A 22691-nucleotide genomic window follows, 5' to 3' on the forward strand; every position below is an offset into this window, starting at 1 on the left:
TCTTTATTATATTTTTGAAAAGAGCATAGTCAAATTTTCATTTTGGCAAAGTAAAAAAAAAAATATATCTCATAGGAAACATTTAATTATGATCTACACTAAAAGCTTCAGAGTGAGCAGTAACCCTCTATCAAGAAAAGCATGGAAATGCATGCCCAGGAATATCGTACTAAGTAGAAGAAACATATTCCGTATGCAGTAGTCGCTGCAATGTTGATGCAAGGAAAAAGAAGGTTCCAATTGCAAAGAATTTTTGTCCTAGAGTTTTTTTCATCCGACCCTTATTGTCAATATCTAGATGGAAACCGTGATGATATGAAACACATTTAACTGTATTAGATGCATCCTTTATCTCAAAACAGCCTCAACGTATATTCCAATTTTGGTAACTGATATCTCACAGTTTATACACAAAAAAGAAGAAAAAAACATCGACATCAGAGCAGCTCAATTGCAAACTAAAAACACTGCATTAAGAGGGAAAATGTAGCTAAATATATTTTATGAGAAAATGTTTAAGTTGGAATTGAGTATATTAGACTGATGTGCCATCAATGTAACCTTATTAACATTAGATAATAAAATGAAGACAGTATGTAGATGTCATGAAATCATCAATTTAACATGACCAAAAACACAGCAAACCCACAAAATACAGTCATACTTGTGAAGCGAACATTATCTTCTTCAATACCTAGATTGAAATTATAGTAAAGAATTTCCAAAAATCACAAATTTAACACATAAAAGGTTTGTTTGTTTTTGATACTATGAATAAGCAAATCGATATGGATCTCTTATGATAATGTGACACAAACATTTCGCAATTACTCTTTAAAGCCCTTGAATTTTATTCGCGTTGGTGACAATAAGCATATTTAAATGCATTTATGCCTAAATAACTAATTTTCCTTAAAAGAAGGACACAAAATATCACTGCTCATAATAGAAATATAACATTTCTTAAAAGTGAAATCCAACTTGAACAAGATAGAATTATCTTATTTTTTATGTTAAATCATGAGATGCAACTGCAACCAAGCGCATATCAAACAACCATTCAACGAAGAAAATGATTGCTACGCAAGAAAGAGAGAACACAGTATCAAGAACGAGGATATGAAAATTCATACAAGGAAGGAAATTTAACATCCTTTTATAGTAGGAGTAGTTATAGTTATCAAAAGTACCAGGATTATGATTTAGTACGTCAGACGCGCGTTTCGTCTACATATGACTCATCAGTGACGCTCATATCAAAATATTTATAAAGCCAACCAAGTACAAAGTTGAAGAGCATTGATGATTCAAAATTAAGAAGGACTTCATGAAATATTATATCAACTATGTGAAAAAATTCCCCGTATGCAGGCGCCGCTGTAATGTTGCTACATACAAAGAAAAGTTCACAGTTGGAAAGTCTTTTTCGTTTAGGTTTTGTTTTCAATCGAGCCTCATTGTCAATTTCTATATGTAAATCAAGATGTGAGGCAGACTCAACTGTCTCTGTTGTATCTTTTAGCTCACAATTGCCTACACAAAATTATCAAATTATTGGGCAACTGACTCTCTTAGTTATCATGCTCTAAAATTTAAAAAAAACCAACAAAACAGTTAAAACTAATATATTTAAAGTTTAAAAATGTAGATGATCAAATTTTATTTGGAAATTTAATAAGTTGTAATAAAAGACATTAATTAGACTAATCACAACAAGTAGAAAAGATGCGTGTCAAATTTGAATCAGAACAATCTTATCTCTGCTATATATCAGGTAGATAATAAATTCGTTGTTAAACATATACTCATAAACATATCAGAATATAAGGTTATATATATAGACACCTTCAAAAACTATTAAAGAACAAAGCAAAGTGATAAGCAAAAGAAAAATCACACATTAGATAAATTTATACTAGTTTCCCTTGTTAAACATGTAAAAATAATAATCTATGTGTACTAAATCACTAGGGAAACCAAAGTAATAATGTAATTTATCACAAGACGGAAATTATTTTATCGAGATATCTATTTTTAGAATAAGAAATAAAACACAAGGACTTCTTAAAATAGACGAAACAAAAATAACACGTTATTCTACGGTCAAGTTATAATAAGAATTTTCCGTTATAGATAACGGATATTTTAAAGTTTTTCTTTTTGTTTAATACACCGAGGGTGTCAGAAGCGTTTACATGAAAGACCTACAGAAGGAAGGTCTTTCTTAGGGCAATCCTGACTACCCAAATGTGTGTAATACGCTGTTAAATGTCATTATCTGACAATTCAGTGATTGTTCATGTCTGTCATAATCCTTTTTGCAAATTGTTTTGCTATAAATTAGGCTGTTATTTCTCTCAATTGCATTGTTTCATTTTTCCATGTCGAAACCTTTATAGCCAACTGTACGATATGGGTGTTTCCATTGTTCATTGTATGGTTGCCTATAATATTGCTAATATTAAATTCATTTTAACTTGGTTGGATAGTTGTTTAATTGACAATTATACCACATATTTTTACTATTATTATTATTCTGTTTTACTTGGCAAATTAGGATAGAACATTCTATATTTTTAACTCCTACACCTGTGCGTTAAAATCTGTTATTGAACTAGTATATCAAACTAACAAACATAGTGAAGGAGTAAGTGACATTGCTTAGGACATTTAAGGGATATTTGATATTGAAAATTGTATGGAAAACCTCATATTTGGCAGCAATACACGATTGCTATAAACTGATGTTTTTACAAACTATAAAGTTTGTATTATAATCGGGATATATGACACAGCTAATTATTCTATGCCTTGAAAAAAATCATTAAAATTTGGTATCGTTCGGCAACAACAATAACAACAACAACAACAACAATAACAACAACAACAACAATAACAACAACAACAACAACAATTTATTTCAAGGGGTTACACAATTAGCTATATAAAATTAACATTCCTTAATGTTTTTGCCACTTGAAATCGTTATTACAGACACATATAGAGCCAAACGTATACTAAACAATAAAGTGCATGACAAAAGAATGTCCACAGTTACTACGGTTACTATTAAAAGACAAATATACTTTATTTTCATACATTAAGAAAGTGTTATATATTGTTATTGATACCATTACTGGTTTACTATCAAACCGTGAGAGTATCATCCGCTCAGTAGTCAGCATTCATCATTTTCATGACTGACATGATGATTTCTTACAAATGGTTTCCATGCAATGTTGACCTGATTATTGTGCTTGGGACGCAGGACAATCATAACGTGATGATTTTTGTTATTGTTAAATTATTCCCTATTTGTACCTTTGATATAAATAGATTTGACCTGCAAAATATAACGATCTGGTTCAATCAGCCAGGCATAGGAATCAAATCTATTTACATTCTTTGAAGCTAGATTCGTGCACTCCAAAAGTAATGTAAGCTTAACCTTTTTACATCCCTGAATTTGATATTATTTTTTCGTTTGTCGTCTGTCGTGTTTGAAAAATGGGTTAAATTCAATTCAATCAGCCGTTTAATAATATATTTCATGATTTTCCATTCCAGTTATATTTAGCTTAAGAATTCCAGTTTTTATCCATGTTTCATTTTATATCTGTGTCTCTTTAGATATTAAGTTAATGAGTCATTCTTCCTTTACTGATATTTAAATTTATGGCAGCCAAAATATAATATAAAACTTTTCATTTGATTATAAATTAATTGAATATAACTTTCACTTTCGGTTTTGTACTGAATTTCCGTATTTTTTCCGTCCTGTTTTGACTACTTGTCATAAATTGTCTCTGAGTAAATGGTATTATATACATTGTCTCTTGGTATATTTCCTGTTTATTTTAATGGACACATCTTGTTTTTATGAGAATATCAGGGGTGGTTAAAATCAACAAGAAATATGTAAAGATAGCAGACTGATCCTATTTTTTTTTATAAGGTTTCATTTTTCATATAAATTTTAGCTGTTTGTCACTTTTTTTGTTGTCTGGTGTTATCATGCAGAAAGGCCCTTTTAAAAAGGCCAAAAAACGGGTTTGTTTGTTTTTAAATACAGAAAGTGTTCTATGTATAATCCTCGGTTATGCGATGGAGAACGTGTACCGTGAAAATGGTTTATAATAACTTGAAGAACTTGAAGATATAACTTATATATAATTCGTTTACATTTTGTTCTAACAATATTAAATCTGAAAATTTCCGTCAGCAACTGTGTTATCTTCTCGCAGCGGTATTCAAACCATTGTGTCTGTGACATCGTGGCAACACTGCCTGCATTATCTCTAACCTGTCTTGGATAATTGCTGTTTTCGGGGTCATGTAATACTGAGAGTATCTCCGAGTCTCATATGAAATTCCTCACACTTATCTAAAAACGAACCGCTTGCTTTTTCTATCCATATACACATGATATTAAAGATATTTAAGGTTTTAACTCTAGCAGGTAAAGTTGTCCTTAAATGGATTTGGCTCTTTTATATCTTTTTGTTTTTATGGGGGGGGGGGGGGGGGGGGGTAATTATAGCTCTTTATTCAACACTTACTATACAGGTTCCTATAAATCCTTGCCTTTAAAATATATGGCTTGGATCCTTCCACCCTGATGAAGTAAAAAACGAACGCATGAAATTAACATGATGAACAACGTGTTGTCTTCTCATTTTACAGCAGTTGGTCGATACCTATACTGGTTGACTATCAAACCATGAGGGTATCATCAGCTCAGTTGTCAGCACTCACAGGCACTTGTTTTCCTATATAGATATAGGAAGATGTGGTGTGAGTGCCAATGAGACAACTCTCCATCTAAATAACAATTTAAAAAGTAAACCATTATAGGTTAAAGTACGGCCTTCAACACGGAGCCTTGGCACACACCGAACAACAAGATATAAAGGGCCCCAAAATTACTAGTGTAAAACCATTCAAACAGGAAATCCAACGGTCTAATCTATATAAACAAAACGAGAAACGAGAAACACGTATATATTACATAAACAAACGACAACTACTGTACATCAGATTCCTGACTTAGGACAGGTGCATACATTTGCAGCGGGATTAAACGTTTTAATGGATCCAACCCTTCTCCCTTTTTTTGAAACAATAGCATAACATCACAACATAGAAAAACATACGATAAAATATCAATTGGCAGACTTAACTCAATCAAAAAACGTATGATTACACAATGAACGAATAAATTTGATCTGCGATATCTGAATACAAATGCACAGTAAATTAAATATTAGAGACAAACATTCATGACCAAAAAGCTAACAAACAAATTCAAACACAGGACATCACTGAGAAATATTTAACCAATCAATGTTCACTTTAGAAAAAAAAATGTTTTTTTATAACAGTGTGTTATATTAAGGTTTATAGGGACAAAATCCTGAGACAAGTGCCTGTGTCAGCATTCAGTATTGACATGATTTCTTACAAAAGGTTTTCATGCAAAGTTGACCTGATTATTGTGCTTCGGACGCAGGACTATCATAACGTTATGTTTTCATTTTTGTAAAAAACATATGAACAAATTATTCCCTGTGTGTACCTTTAGCCATGGCGTTGTCAGTTTATTTTCGATTTATGAGTTTGACTGTCCCTTTGGTATCTTTAGTCCCTCTTTGATATATATAAATAGATTTGACCTGCAAAATATAACGATCTAGTTTAACCAGCCAGGCATTGGAATCAAATATATTTACATTCTTTGAAGTTAGATTCGTGCACTCCAAAAGCAATTATGTAACGCTTAAACTTTGAACATCCGTGAATTTAATATTATCTTTTCAAAAGTTTGTCTTCTGTCGTGTTCGAAAAATGGACTAAATTAAATTCAATCAGCCATTATACATGTCATATTTCATGATTCCCTTTCCAGTTATATTTAGCGTAAGAATTCCAGTTATTAACTATGTATCATGTTATATCTGTGACCTATAGATATTTTGTTAATGTTTCATACTCCCTCTACTGATATTTTATGGCAGTCAACATATAATTTAAAACATTTTATTTGATTGTTGATTATTAATTGAATACAACTTTCACTTTCGATTCTGTACTGAATTTCCGTATATTAATTCCCTTCCTGTTATGACTTCTTTCCAGAAATAGTATAAGGTAGCAATAAACAGTTAGGAAAAATTATATTAAAATTTGTCCTTATAAATTTTACCCTCCCCTTTTCATTGCTTTCTTGCAATATCAAGCTTACTGTTTATGTCATTTATATGGGCATCTGTATGTAATCAGAAATTATCTTTCATAGACTTTATCATGTTTATATCCAGTACAAAAATGTATATAAAATGGTAAAATATAATTTCTTTTGGGAGTATCCATGGCAACACTCTGCATTCATTTGTTATAAAATATTGCAAAAAAGGGGAGAAAAGATGTCACATATTTCCCCAAAATTTGACTAAAAGTAGAATTTCAATCGCTTGAAGTAGTACCTTGGCTTTTCTTGAACTGTGTTCATATATCATTCAGCAAATCTAATGAAATGCATATGTGACCCCCCCCCCCCTCATATATCTTTCATCATATTTTGTTTCAAAATTGCGTTAAAAACTTCGTGTAGAAAAAAGTGTTTGTAAACATTACATTATTTTCTGGACCGATGGTCGGTCTAGCTATAAAAATACGGATTGTCAAACAGAAAAAAGTCCATAAAACATGTAAAAAAATCTTGATACTCTTATAAACCATCTTTGAAGGCTAAATTAGCACTCAGCTGTCTAAAAATGAAATTTATTACACAATAACTTTCCTTTTTGAAAAATACACCGGGGCCTAAATGCGAAACTAAACTCTTAACTGTGTATTGCTAACTAAGATTTCACTTCTGCTATACGTTTCAGTTAATGTCACATTGTTTATTTACTGTTTATTTTGATGGACACATCTTGCTTTTCTGAGAATATTAAGGGTGGTTTAAATCAACAAGAAATAAACAAAGATAGCAGACCGATTCGAAACAATAAATATAAGGTTTTATTTTTGATACAAGTTTTTTATTAGCTAATTGTCACTTATTGTCGTCTGGTGTAATCATTCAGGTTTGAAAATACAAAAAGGTCCTTTTATAAGATTTTGAAATATCATTGAAAAAGTAGTGCATATAGATTTTTTTAGGAGGAGGTTGATCTGGCAAGGGATCGAACCTATAAATTTTCCGTCGCATTAGAGGCAATAAACTCATCATAGATACCAGGACTAAAACTGGTATATACACCAGACGCGCGTTTCGTCTACAAAAGACTCATCAGTGACGCTCGAATCCCAAAAAGTTTAAAAGGCCAAAAAAGTACGAAGTTGAAGAGCTTTGGGGACCAAAATTCCTAAAAGTGTTGCCAAATACAGCTAAGGTAATCTATGTCTGAGGTAGAAAAGCCTTAGTATTTCAAAAAATTCTAAATTTTGTGAACAGTAAATTTATAACTGTAACCTTCTTAATGACAATCATGTCAGCACAAAAATGCTGACTACCGGGCTTGTGGTACCCTCTGGGAAATAAATCTCCACCAGTAGTGGCATCGACCCAGTGGTAGTAAATAAACTCATCATAGATACCAGGGCTAAAATTGGTATATACGCCAGACGCGCGTTTCGTCTACAAAAGACTCACCAGTGACGCTTTATATATACACAATTAATACTCATGAAAATGCATCATATATGATATACGATCTCAATACGTATTTATCGATTTACTACATAAGTTTTAACATCAAAATATTGTTTTGATGTATGAATCTCCGACTGAAATAAAGACAAAGTAAGAAAGGATCCAAAATATGACAATAAATTTAAATGTTACTGAGAGACATGCAGTAGAAAAAGAATGAAGGACAAAATTATGATGAAAGTTGAGTAATGCTTGGAATCAGCCTTTTTGCAAGTCTGACTCAATGCATATCAAATGAACTCTTCCAATATAAGTCTTTAAATAATGACGACAGATTGGGTTTTATTTGATATGGATATTTGTTTTAACAGATTTTTTTTTCTATTGCGTTTTGGATGTTCAAATAGTTTGAAATCAAGCATCACGGAAGAGACCATATGGCATCATTGTCGAAGTGCGTATCTGGTGCCATTATTGTTATCGAAGATTCACATATTATTCAAATTACCAATCATCTACAGTATCAAAACTGCTGTTAACAATTATAATAATCTTAGGGTCTATGACAAACATTTGATTGGAAGCCTCAACATGTCTCTGCCCAAGTTAATATGACAAACCAGATATTTATCTCAACTTAGCAATTCATGAAAGAGGTGTTTAACTCAACTAAAACATGCCGTGATAAGATTACTAGGAAGAACGACTCCAGTGTTCACTTTACAGGATTGCAGGTCGCCATTACGATACGGTCGATCTTTGAATGAATTAGCTTCTAAACTTATAAATGACATTTAAGTTATATCCCCGATTCAACTTGTCTACTTCGCATGATGAATCAAAGATTGTTACGGTTTTGCAATATTCTTGGATAGTTACCCGTAGAACTGATTATTGAATCTGATATCACACGACATATCGTTAATGCATTATCTTCACTGTCTACGTGCGTCTTCTAGTTTTAACTGAGATTAATTTTTAACGACTATTTGTCTGTTCTTGCTACAATTGATAGTTATATATTAATTAAACACCGTTTACTTCCTTTGTTTTTGATAAAGTTCTATTTTTCAGCGTCTAGAGATTTTCTTGCAAGGCAGACAAAATGTCAGAAGGAGATACTGAAACAGACGATAAGTATGATCGATCTGATGAATTCACCGACTCTGACAACAACGCCATTGGGGATGATGGAGATAAATATACTGGACACTCTTTTGATCATAAAGATAAAGAGTTGTATGAGAAAACACAAAATGACAAGTATGTGCCTCCGTATGGAAATAAAACGAAATGCTGCAACGACTCGAGCTCTTCGGATGAAGATATACAAAATGGTTCATCTTCGCTAACTGATGAAGAATTTTCCGATGAAATTGAAACCTGTGAACCTTTTCAACATGAGAAAGAGGGAACGTTAAAACCAAATAAACAAAGACAACCTTTAAAAAGAGCATTAAAGAGGGTTATATGGTCCGAAAGAAAATCTTCAAAAGGAAAATTGAATACGAAATTAACAAAACTTGAGGAACAATATCAAGTTCTCAAAAAAGAAGTGGACAGCATTGCCAAATTTAAGCAAGATATCATACAATACTGTAGAAATAAGCAGCAACAATGCGAGGTCAATACAAATATGGACAAACATTTGAAAAAGCATAATTTTTTCCATAAATCCCGAAAAAATAGGAACAGAATTTATTTTACAGAGGTTGAAGAAATGATAATGACGGGAAGATTTAATGAAGTTGCTGAATTAAGACGACCAGAGATGATTCCAATGAAAAGCAGTAAGTTCATGCAACATACGAGCGAGAGAGGACATGGGTCACATCTACTGCGTGTATTTAACAATCCTGATATTGGGCAGTCCATTAATATGGTTTGCAATATGAGAATATGTCCACAAATTGACAGATTTCTGTACTCGATATTCAGCATTACCCAACACCATGAAAATCATCCCTACAACCACCAGCAGACAGTTTTACTCGACGCCAGTTGTGATCAGGAATTGATTGCCTCTGATACTGAAATTGGGGCTTATATATCAGCTGATCATGCCATTGTTGATCTCAACCAACTGGTTCGATCTGATTTGAATAACATCAATGTGAGTGAACGCACTAAAGATCGAATGATATACGAATCAGTAGTTTTCATAGACAACCGTCAGTCTAACGGTGTAATAATAGTATTTCGAATTAGACAGTATTCGTCTTGTAAGATTGAATATGAATTGACGTGGAGCACAATCCAAACAACTCAGAACGCTCCTTCCACAAGTGCACAAAGATTAAGACATCTTGATTCTCAAGTTGGAGTTGTAATATCAGCTGACCATGCTGTCGTTGATCTCAACCAACTGGTTCGATCTGATTGTTATACGACCTATGTGAGTGAACTCACAAAAGATCGAATGATATATGAATCAGTAGTTTTCATAGACAAGCGTCAGTCTAATGGTTCAATATTAATATTTCGAGTTAGACAGTATTCGTCTGGTAAGATTGAATATGACTTGACGTGGAGCACAATTCAAACAACTCAGAACACTTTTAGCACAAATGCAGACAGATTAAGTCATTTTGACATCGGGGCTTCGATCAGTATATGTAGATGCATTGAGAGAATACAGTACGATACAAACGCAGCTGTGGAATTAGGTTCTGTTTTTCCTTTTCTACGGCTCCATGAACTAACGAATGAAGCTAATGACTTACCAAGCAGTAATTATACAGGACAGATTGTTATACCAACACTTTTGAAACTCGATATCTTAAGGTCACACAAAAATGCAATAAATTTAGTTGCCCAACCAAAGCAGAACCACACCAGACCAGTTCCGTTGGAAGAATGCAACACAAAACCTGCTCACTGTTCATTCATCCTTAGTACTTTAATGAACATGCGTAGACAGAATGAAACCAGAAACACCAAAGGAGCATTGAATGAATATTGCAGTAATGGACAGAGGAGTTTGAAAGCCATATTGAAGCCATCGAGAAAAAATAACAAAGAAAGGAGAACCGATCATTTCAATTACAAAACATCTGCTGCAAATAAAAATTATTCTAAACAGTTAACAGCTATAATACCAGTTAGAATCAAACCAGCGAAAATTAACAAAAGGTGTCAATCCCAAGCCAGTAACCAATACTTTACCGATGAAAGAAGCAAATACAACAAGTTCAGGAGATTCAACCTTCATACTACAAACACACTCCAAACTATGAAAAACAGCAAAAGAAACAAAGCAGGCAAACTGAAAACTTCCAAACACCCTATTGCTGATGGCCCAATGAGTAGAGAAGCAGGAACAGTTTCACCAATCTGTAACGATAAACCTAAGACTTTGAAGACTCTACAAACATGGTGGCACAAAGCAAGTAAGAAGCAAAATAATAGAAGCCCAAACAGAAAAGTAATAAGACCTGGGAAAATGCCACCGAAGAACCAAAGAAACTTTTCAAGAGTATATCTATTACAAGTACATAGGAAAGCAACCCCTATTTCCTTCGCAAGAAATCAAAGACTAGATACGCAATTAAGCCACTGTCTTATGTTGAAAAAAGGGCCACCTTATGTGAAACGACATAAAGATCGGTCACGAAGGTTTCAAAAAGTCGAGAAAAATCAAGGAAAAACATACCATGTTGATGGCGGTATATATACCAATCTTGGTTATGAAAATCACTTTTTGATGAGATTTGGCTGTGCAAATGGAGACGTTTACGGAGATGATACATACATATTAGAAGAAGATCTATGTCTTTATGGAGAGGGAACTGTTGGTGAGACCATACAGTACACGACTCGGGGTAAAGGAATTGTTCCAACCGGAATAGAGGAAAACACTGAAATTCACACAATTCGCGATATACCTGTGCATGAACATCTCCACCAACAATTTCGATCAAAAAGGATGCATATTGTACAACCGACACGGGAGCAAGAAGAACGATCAGAAATATGTACAACTTTATCATCATATGACAAAAGTAAGTACTACTAGTATTTAAATAAAAAAAGGTTGTATACCTGAAAAAAGACTACATACACGGACAAGCATCATTGATTTTGCACAGCTTTAAACATTCATCTGAGTCTGAATTAATTTAAGGAATATATAGTATAGACACGAAAGTGTACCGGTAACTAGAATTGATGCATATATGTTATAGGGTTTCCTTTCAGAAACATTGATCAATATGTTTACGATCTTTAATATTGTTAATTTTAAACTTTAATACAATGAATAACTTATCTTGTCGTGTTTATCAGTGTGTAGATCATCAAAGCTGAAAGCATGAAAGATTATTAAATAAGAGTTTTGTAGTTTAATACATTTAAATATATTTTCAAAATTATAACAACGTTATTTTTCTACTGCATCATTTAAATTTCAGATAGAATTCCAAATTGTCGACCTATTCAACTTGATTTTGGGATACCTTTAGCAGGTGGAACCAGTGCACATATTGTCCTGAAAAACACATGCTGTATTGATGGATTTCTGCTGATGATTTTTGTTGTATTGGAGGAAAATCTAAAATTGAGATCACAGTTTGAACATTCCGAACATGAATTGCACAAGGTTTGTTAACTTTACATGTTTTTCTCTTATAATCCTTATTTGGCGATATAAATGTATAGAATATAAAAAAGAAGATGTGTTATGAATGCCAATGAGACAACTTGCCACAAGAGACCAAATGACACAGAAATAAACTACTATAGGTCACCATACGACCCTCAAAAATGAGCAAAGCCCAAACCGTATAGTCAGCTATACAAGGCCCAAAAATGAGAAATGTAAATCAATTCAAACGAGTTTATTTTTCATTATCACAAAGCCTTAAATTAAAATGAATAGAGTTATAAAAGTAATGATATAGCATGAAAGATCTTTTAGATATACCATCAAATATGGAAGAGGTTCACAGTAGGAGATTTTGGGGATGGCAAAATTGCATGGGGTAAATATGGAGGTTACATAGCAGATCTCGGTGCAACTGGAGTGGGAACAGAGGAAATAATAGATATAATTGGAACAGAAAATGAGAGAATATTTTGTGTGCTTGGCAAACATAGATTTTCTCTTCGTGTACACTGCTCACTTGTTGAAAATGATGTTTATTTCACTACACAACTGTACAACGTTTTACCATTGTATCAAGTTCAGGGGTAAGTTTAAAGATTGACATCTATTGATATGAAAGTAGCATTGCAGACGGAGCACAGATGACATGTGTCATACGATACAGTAGGGCCAATCTATAATGAGTTAAGGCATAAACCTATATTTCAAATATTATAAGTTGAACAGTTGAGCAGTTATTTTGCTACTGATTAAACCTGTGAAAACAGAGGAAATATTTTTACCAGATTTTAACATCTCGACAGACGTCTCGTCAATACAATTAGAACAAGTCGGAACAAATAATATCATTGTAAAACTATATGCTAATAATATACATTACTTAGAAATTGTAAAATAGACGTGAAAGTGCGGTTATCTCAGGTAGAAACATTTTTGATGTTATTTTTTGTATAATCATTTCGAACGTTGGATGCTAGTTTGAATAATACTTATCTTTTAAGAATAAGACAATGTTTTGAAAGTAAATATGGAGTATGTGACTTTTCGTTTTAGGTAACCTTATAATAACTTGAATAGTTACATTCAATCATATTAAGTAAAAATAGTAAAAATCTGATCACTCTACAAAAACTGAATTGCAACACAAATAGTCTCGTCACAGAATCATCATTTTGTATTAGATTTTGGAATAATATTCATATTTCTTGATAATGACCATTGATCGATTAAATTGTTAGAAATAAAGATGCTGTATTTTCTTTTCTATTGATAGAGAGCCTTTATATGACACAATTAAAAGAGCTATCAATAAGTATCTTAGAGGAGATGATTTGCCCTGTTACAGAAGTCATGGGTAGGCGTATTTTACATTAGATTTAGATAAGGGGTTCTGTTATGATCTTCAAAACACCCTGATTCATATATTACTGGTACTTCTTTTCGATCACAAGATACAATTTTTTTTACATATACGAAAAATGGCAACAAAAGCTGGCTTTACCGCAGATCAGAAATTGAAGTTAATGAACACATTTGATGTAAACAAGGAGAGAGAGTGATCAGCTAATGTTATTTCATTTTTTGATATATTTGTTTTCCTCTTCATGCATTGACATTGAACAGCTTTGTCTTATAAAAGTAAACACCCATTGTAATAAGTACATAATAAATACATAATTGACTCTGTAAATGTTTAGTTTTGAGAGTTTCTCATGAAGTTAAATTCAGATTAGCACTGAATCAATAAATTATGTACTTTGTTTTAGAATTTAGTAATTTGTACACGTAGATATATCATTTGGTGTCTCTTTTTAGAAACATCAAAGAAAAATGCAGAGGGAAATCGATAAAAACATTGGTAGAACCGCCACTTATTTTGCCAATAAATCTGTTCTTCTTGAATTATGGTGAAAAGAAATATTCAAGCAATGAAATTCCTGAAATAGTGGAGTGCAATGAACACAGGTAACTTATTTATAATTCGTATAAATGAAACAGTTACAATTGAGCGAATGAACTGAACAATTTAAACAAATTTTGCTTAAACCCATGCAGGTCTGTCTTAAAATTGCAGTGAGGTGATAGTTGTTTTGCACTGTGTTGAATGTGTTGAATGTAGCGCTGTGACTTTGAGATGGTGAACTGCATTAAAGCGCAGTTCTGTTTCTTGTTGTGTTTTTCGCTGTGCATAAACTGATTGTGTGTCATGGACCCCGCTCCTTTCATCACTTATAATATAGAGCTAAATCAACGGATAACGATATGCTATTTTTATTCTTCCTTAAAAGCTTGTTTATTGAATCAGCCTCGTATGAATGAACAAGTTGTCGAGCAAACGATCGCAGTTGGTTCCCATGGGAATGCCAATTGATTTTAAAAAATCTTTGTTGTCGATCAATAAATCAAAAACCTTAATATCTCCCCTTTCTTTTCATGTATTTATATTTTAAACAATAGTAAACATTTTGTAAACTAATTCTGGAAACGAAATTTTAATTATACAAATTCAGGAACATTTGTAGTCTCATTAGCAGAAAAATCATTTAAAAACATTTCTCCTTCAAGTAATTCTTTTTTTTAGGTATGAGCTTCACTTGGTTCGTTTCTTCATCGAAGGAGTAAAACATTTTGTTGACAAGATAAAGATTTACGGATCATGGGCATTTTATGATGATTGTCGAGAAAAACTGTGTCATTTTGATGTAGATCCCGAATACGTCCAATTGTCAAGTTGCTATTTTGTAAAAGTATAGGATTACGTATACATTGTAATACTAATCTAAGATTAAGATGTAATATGCTTGATCTTTGAGATGTTAGAGTTATACAAGCATGGTCCGATTTTTAATGAGTATTACGTTCAGGATTTTTTATGGAAATTAGGATACATTGATTTGATTAATTTTACATCTTACTGATGAAGAAAATTTCCTACTTGAAATATATCTATACATGTGTTGACTTTTTACTATAACCCACATTTATCGGTCGTCCCTCTGTCTATATCACTCTGTTCAGATCTTAATATTATTCCGTATCATGTCTTTGTGACGTCAAATACGTTGACCCGGCCTTAATAACTTTGACCCGGACTTATCAGCGACGTCATAATGTTTGAACCGACGTTAATAACTTTGACCTGAACTTATCAAGTCATCTTTTGTGTGCTGGCGAAACAGAGCAAACACTTCCGAAACACGCAAATATAGCCCGATAAATCGATTATCAGATTATCTGTATATTGATATTGTAAAATATCAGCTGCTTGGCATTATATGAAGGCTTTTTGATCTCGTTCGCTACGCTCACTCGACAAAAAGCTTCATATCATGTCTCGCAGCTGATATTTTACGATATCAACATCAACCTGATGATCGGTACATATACAAATGAACATATTTGTTTTGTAGACCTTTGTTTGTCTTTTCGGAGTTTTGCTCTATTTTTGGGAGAGCAGGGGTCCATATATTTTTGTCAGTCTTTCTTAGACTTGTTAGTTTTGATTTAACTTGTGGTTTCTTCTGCATTGTTGTCTCTTTTAAACATTCCCCATTTTCCCATTCTCATGATTTAAAAGAGAATGAGTATGAAAGTTGTGAAATCGGAATAAAAACACTTCAATCCCAAAGTTTTATTAATCTAAATATTCGTACGAAACCATTTCGGTTACTTTCTGCAAACACTGCTGTTATTTTTAAAGATTCTTAAAGACTATAAAAGTATTGAAATTGTTTGAAATTATTGTAATTTTTGGAAACAAAAAAGTGGTGATTTAGAAAAGCTTCATGAAAAATATGTCAACAGAATGATTATAGCTCTCTAGGCTCTTTGTTTAACCTAACTACAATAGTCATTCTTATCAAGCAATTTAAATAATGTAGATTACAATATTAAGTAATTGTATACACAAAAGAGTATAAAACTTTTACCTTAAGAATGAAAAGAGTATGTGATTGCATATTATACAAAACGACAAAAACAGTTCAACTCTCTAAACTTATGTCAAGTACTAGAAAACAAATCCTGAAGAATCTTTGTTCTTTTATCATGTTTATAAAAATTATGAAAACTTTCAGGCTTGCAACTTTTGTAACCCCTCTAGATTGTTTTGTAAATATTGTAAATATGTATTGTTGTATTTGATATCACTGTACTGATGTTATTATTTTTTGTCATAAACAAACTTAATAATAACCTAAACAATCATACCACATTTTCTTATATCTATTACACTTAGTAATTTAACTCCAATAAGGGAGAAATGTCCTATAGTCGTTGTTTTTCAAATGCTTTAGGTTTTTATAAAATAAATATGCTTATGACAGTATTGTTCTAGTGAAAGATTGATTATTTGACATGTTCTTTAGGTGTTATACCACCAAATCAATTTGTTTACGAAAAAGGGTCGTAAAAAATATTCCCTTGAATGTGACAGTTGTAAGAAATTAATCCTTCATTTTATGGCAGTCAAAAGATTCTGAATAACTAACATGTATCTTCGGGTTCCAAAGCACGTTTTTGTTTTTGGTGTTTCTATAGAATATTTTGAAAACTAACTAAAGCTTGTACAGAGGGAAAAAGAGTGAAATTTTGATTGGTTAACTTCAAGTAATGATTAGTGTCTTATTATGCAATGAAATATTATGTGATATTTTGTCTATATTATTGAAAAGGATAAAATCGTTTTTCATGCCAAGTTAGATATCAATTATTTTTTTACATCGTATGTGACCTTGAGAGCTCACTCATACCGGTGTTATGTTGCAGCATTTGAGTTAGAAAAGAACGAATGTTATCTAGACCATCAGTGCAAAATAACATTTCTTGTCGCTTTTAATTATTATAGAATAAGACTAATCGAAGTTATGGACTTGAGTTATCATCGATATGTTCTTAATTATAAATTAACTATTAACAAAACTTTGAATTTTTGGAATACTAAGGCTTTTTTTATATCTCTGAAAAAGATTACCTCTGCTGTTTTTGGCAAAACTTTTAGGACATTTTTGTCCTCAATGCTCTTCATCTTCGTACTTCACTTGACCTTTTTAACAATTTTTAAATCGAGCGTCACTGATGAGTCTTTTGTAGACGAAAAACGCGTCGGGCGTTAATATTAAGTTTCTATCCTGGTATCTATGATGAGTTTATTATGTAAAAAGACCAGAAAGGAACGATATAATATGTTAAAATCGATACTATGAAATATTGAGAGATAGTAGATTGTGTTGCTATTTGTGTTGTTTTGTTATGCCTTGCGTAACTGGAAATGCATGATTGTGAATTACCTAAAAATGTGTGTTAATAACTTAGTAGTAATAATTACTTGTCTAAACTATAGTGCCTAACAAGATTGTGTGAGGTAGACGAAATTGACTTTAAAACGATCGTATTGACTTTTGATGTGCAGAAATAGGCAGATCGGATATATTTTGACATTATTAACTTACTTCTTACGTTTGGGATTAATTGTAATGAACATATTCCAATGAGACTGAAAAATGCTTTTTTTGATTATGATAAATAATAATTATACCTGCCGTATTCGTGCGTAAAATATATTTCGACATTTCTCTTACGAAAATGACTTGTTCAATGGAACAAAACGTATTATTTGTAAACATTCTCTTTAATCTTCACAATAGGCTTTTAAAAAATAACCTTTCAACTATATATTCCGAAAAATTTGTGAAAATAGAATAATTGGCAATTCTTACCTTTCATACCTTAACTTTCATTGATAAAACATAATATTGACTCGTCCAGTGTCCAGTCTGAAGGTCATTTTAGTTACCGTACACATTCATGCACGTTTTAATTAATCAATAGTCATGTATGAAAAGCATAAACAAGTTTGAAGGTAAACTAATAACAATTTAATCCAATCAAATTGCCTACGATTTAATAACAATGACCGGTCCACATCATAAAAATGTATAGGGGTAAACTGGGTAGGGAGAAAATGTCAGATATTTTAAGTTCATTATTTTGCAATAACGAATAAAAATTTGTGAACCAATAGATTTGTTATAATTTCATAAACATGTCATTATGTATTGGTATAGTTTTTGGATCTTGCATTAGCGTATTTAAGGCTGTAGAAAGTTTGGCCTTCAAAAGTCAACATAATCATTGACTTTATACAGAAAATTCGCCTTTTTAAAACATTGAATGTTTCTCAACTAATACTCGACAACAAAGCAAAATCATTTCTTAAAACACTGCAAAAAAATAATTCTGATTGATGCAGTTGTATTGTCATAAATTGCACTGGAGTGAACAGTGGTACAGCAAACGTCGAATTCCCTCACACAATGTTATCACACACTATAGAAGTCGATGTTCCTGGATTATGTTGAGAACATAACTATTGATAGCTGAGGGTTATTTGAATTATGTCTCTGTGTTCCGTGCTATGACACTTACATTTGTAACGTGTTAATTTGTTGTAATGTATATTTGCTTGAATGTACATGTTACCGGTATATCATAATAAACATTATTTTAGAATACGACTATTTCATATTTTGCATGTAACAAGATATAATAAAAATGCTCCACTTCATTCATTGAAATACATTAATTGAATTGAATAAATATCGAGCTCAAAGTAAATATAAAAAAGTTGGAGTTAATGGAACCTCCAAAAAGAAAGCTCGTCTATATCAAACAATGGAGAGACTGGAAAAAATACTGTTATATTCCTGACTTGATATAGGATTCCTGACGAACATTGTGAGTTAAATCTCGTTTTAAAGCTAGACAATCATCCTACTTGCATGAGTTGCCTATATTTCCGTTATAATGACAAATGTAGGAACAACACAAACAGACAATAGGTGGTTTTCTGCAGTCATTATTGTGTTAAAACAACATAAATATACAACACAACAAAATTCCACACTGGTTTAAAATGATCTTTCTCGATTGCCATTGCACCAATATGCACTTTGATAAATAACTGTGATTGATTGATTGTTGTTTGATTATCATTCAATATTTAAGGTATATTGAAGGAGAGAAAAACAAAAGTGTAATACAACCAATACGAAACGTCTGGGAAAATGGTCGTAGGAATTTCAGGCTCGTTATTTACACTGTCACTGGTAAAGACAGATATATTTATGTTTTGAATCGGCTGTAATTTTGTCTTGCAACAGAACACTATTGAATAATTTATTACGTGTATAAGAGGCATCGTACGAAAAACCCAAAGTTTCATGTTTATACAACTCATACAACCGAACAAAAATCCCTCTTCACCAATGGGTCCGAGACACCATAATTATTTCAATACCCCAGCCTTCTCTTGGGGTTCCTTTTTTGGAGCACTAGATTCAAGGAAAAAATAAAGCATCGGTTTCTTTAGTGGGTTCGGTTGGATATTCTGTTATGTCTTATCGTTTGTGGTTGAAAGTCTTTTTTTCCACACATTTCACATATGTCTTATTTGTCAGTATAGTTGAGTTATTTTCCTTTCTCTGTGGACAAAGTATTGTGTTAGTCCAAGTAATTATGACGTCCTCACAGATGTTATAACATATTACGTTTCCATGTATGTTGGCGTTTGTTTTGTTGTTCCGTTGTTTACCTTTTATAGCGTATGTGTTTTCTGCGGTTTTAGATTAATTTGTAAATTCTCAATCGATTGAAGACTTTTAAACAGGGCATACAACTGTTGCCTTTATTTAACATTATATTGAAATATAATAACTTGTGTTATGGAACCTGGTTTTAATTAAACGTAACACTTGATACATTGTGTGTGTCTGACGCGCTTTTCTGGATTAACCTACATCAGTACATTAAACATTTGAACGAAAGTTAAACTTTTCAAAAGATTCTATCATAAGACCATGAAACCGCAATTTTAATGCAAAAAGTCTGATACAAACGGTTTCATCATGCAATTATTACTTACCACACTTTTCGTCCTGATTTGACAATATATCTCAAATTTTATAAGTATCACTTCGGGGGAGTGAGTACAGTTTTGCCACTTACACCTGTAACTGTCATTAAACTTATCATTGGTAATAGTAAATGAAACATTTGTAGTTCATGTTGTATTTATATTCAAAATATTACTTCCCGTAAATGAAATAAATACATTTTTATTCTATATATATCCAGTTTTTGCTGTACCGGAAATATTTTTATAAGTTTTACATTTAAATGAATTTCTATTTTTATCTGAGTTTAAATTAAATAAATGGAAGCAATTAAAGGCAATTGTGCGTCCGTCAACGATGATTAAACCCTAAAGTATTGTCGGTTATAAAAGGTTCGACATGAAAACTATTAAACAATTTAATTGAGAAAACTAAAGACAAAATTTATAACAAAACAATATACAATAAACAAATTTGACAGACATAAACCAACGACAGTTATCTACATGCCCGACTAAAGATAGGCACATAATAAATGTGACGGTGTTAGACATGTTTGAAGGTGCCAATCCTCTACTTACCTAGGACAGTGGTGTTAGAGTACAACATGAGAGAAAATAATAAATATCAGTAAATGGACGTAACTCTTCAGAGTGAAACCAAGCAGAAAACAGGTAACAAAAACACAGACTGGACTTGACAAATATTTATACATTCATCACACAATGACAGACAGAGTACAGATCTGAGAGTTATCGCAGGAACTGTCAGCAGCTAGTTGAAAGCCAATGACGACTTATAAAAAAATCATGCCTGACTAAAATTGTCTACTTTTTATGAGCATTTGTTATCTGAATCTGCATCTGTTTAGTAATCTTGAACGATAGTACGTTTATAAGGAAATTAAAAATAACGATAGCAATCTTATGATTTTGAAAAGTTTTTAGCTTTTTGTCTTTTTTTATTGAACATATGTAAAAGCAACTTTGAACAACATTAAAATCGTGTTTTATCGTATTGGCTCCCATTTAAAGATGCATGTATTTGAAATGAATTCAAATTACTATGTATAGTACATGTGAGAAACACTTATAATCAAGCGTTCATGATTTATTATTACACAGGTTTCCGTTCAAGATTACTATACAGATTCAGTTTACTACTTTACATGTGGCAAATGTCTGTAAAGGTAAAGGTGTCTTAAGAGATCTTTTTTCCCGATATAAAAAAGTTAGACCATTACTTTCTGCGTTAAAGGGGCACTAGCTGTCAAATTCATGGTCACCGATTTGACTCTAATTCTCGTATTTAATTTATAACAATGAAAAACATTTATCCAAACTACCAAAAGTCTAAAATAAACAGTTTACAGAGCATGGGGTAGATAATATGTAGGTTCGTTTCGTGTGTATTTTAATCCAGACGCCATCTAACAACTATCGATTTGACCTCAGATGACCATATAAGCGATGTAAACATGAATAAATATATGAATAGATTAAACCAACACGTGCAATTGGATTGTTTTTAGTCTGTTTTAGTTTATTTTGTAGATTAAAAATATATATTTCTCATTGTTTTTAACCGTATAAGAATGATTGTATATGGATCGATTCAGTAATCAAATGATTTACCGTAGTTTCACTTTGAATTCATTGTTGACATTCTTTTTCTTTTTAAAAAAAAAAACAGGACACGTACAATGCATGCGTTGTCAATCTCTAGCAAGGGGTTAAATTGAAGTTCACGTGAATACGGATTAAATGAGGTCGACTCATTCACTTGCAAGTGAATCGGTAATTATCAATGTTTCTTTGCTTAATTTGACAAAATTGAATCATTTTGGCTGCTAAAAGCGAATTATTATTTCACTATTTCGCTTTCATTATTGATTGAACAAAAAAATCTTAATTTAGTTTTTTATTTATCTCGTAGCTAGTGCCCCTTTAATGTATGTTCATTTTCATTCACCATCAATTCAACGCTGCATCTATGCCTATGTAATTTCGAAATACAATTTTTGATCACTACGTCAAAACTGATGACAAATGTATTTGTACAAAATAAATTCAGGCTTTGCGTATTTCCCCTTTAGAGAACTGATTGCATAAGCCAGCGCCTTTTCATTGGCTGGTGTTTTATCATATTCACACAAATAATCCTGTGTTAAAGAAATCAGCATTTAATTTGATTGATTTCCTACTAATAGATTACTTACAAAGCAAACTATAATAATAAATATTTCACAGTTGAAGTCATTAGCTTAATAGTAGCTCTATTTACGTTAGATAAAAATTGTCGTAGCAAAGCGAAACTATTGACTGAATTGTTGTGTTATGTTAATTTCCCTACGTTATTATTATTTTTTTGAAAGTTTGAACTAATTGTAATTAACATATTTCTGTTAAGAATAACACTTGTCATAGGTTAATTGAAAGATTGAATATATCTGTTCTTTGTGTGTTGATCTTCCATAGTTACTTTCAAATCTGTCCTATCGATATTAAGAGTAAGATAAAATCATAGGGAATAAGTTGTT

General features: G+C 32.0%; 1 protein-coding gene across 1 annotated transcript; it reads left to right on the plus strand.

The window, feature by feature from the left end:
* The first annotated feature begins 3356 nt into the window (after nucleotides 1-3356).
* On the plus strand, nucleotides 3357-17582 carry LOC134721765 (uncharacterized). Its single transcript, XM_063584968.1, has 7 exons — nucleotides 3357-3437; nucleotides 8732-11658; nucleotides 12067-12254; nucleotides 12573-12844; nucleotides 13534-13614; nucleotides 14076-14225; nucleotides 14842-17582. Exons 2-7 carry the CDS (start codon nucleotides 8763-8765, stop codon nucleotides 15011-15013), a joined length of 3759 nt encoding a protein of 1252 aa, XP_063441038.1. The 5' UTR covers nucleotides 3357-3437; nucleotides 8732-8762; the 3' UTR covers nucleotides 15014-17582.
* The last annotated feature ends 5109 nt before the right edge of the window (nucleotides 17583-22691 follow it).

The sequence above is a fragment of the Mytilus trossulus genome, chromosome 6, assembly GCF_036588685.1.
Source record: "Mytilus trossulus isolate FHL-02 chromosome 6, PNRI_Mtr1.1.1.hap1, whole genome shotgun sequence".
Taxonomy (NCBI): Eukaryota; Metazoa; Mollusca; class Bivalvia; order Mytilida; family Mytilidae; genus Mytilus; species Mytilus trossulus.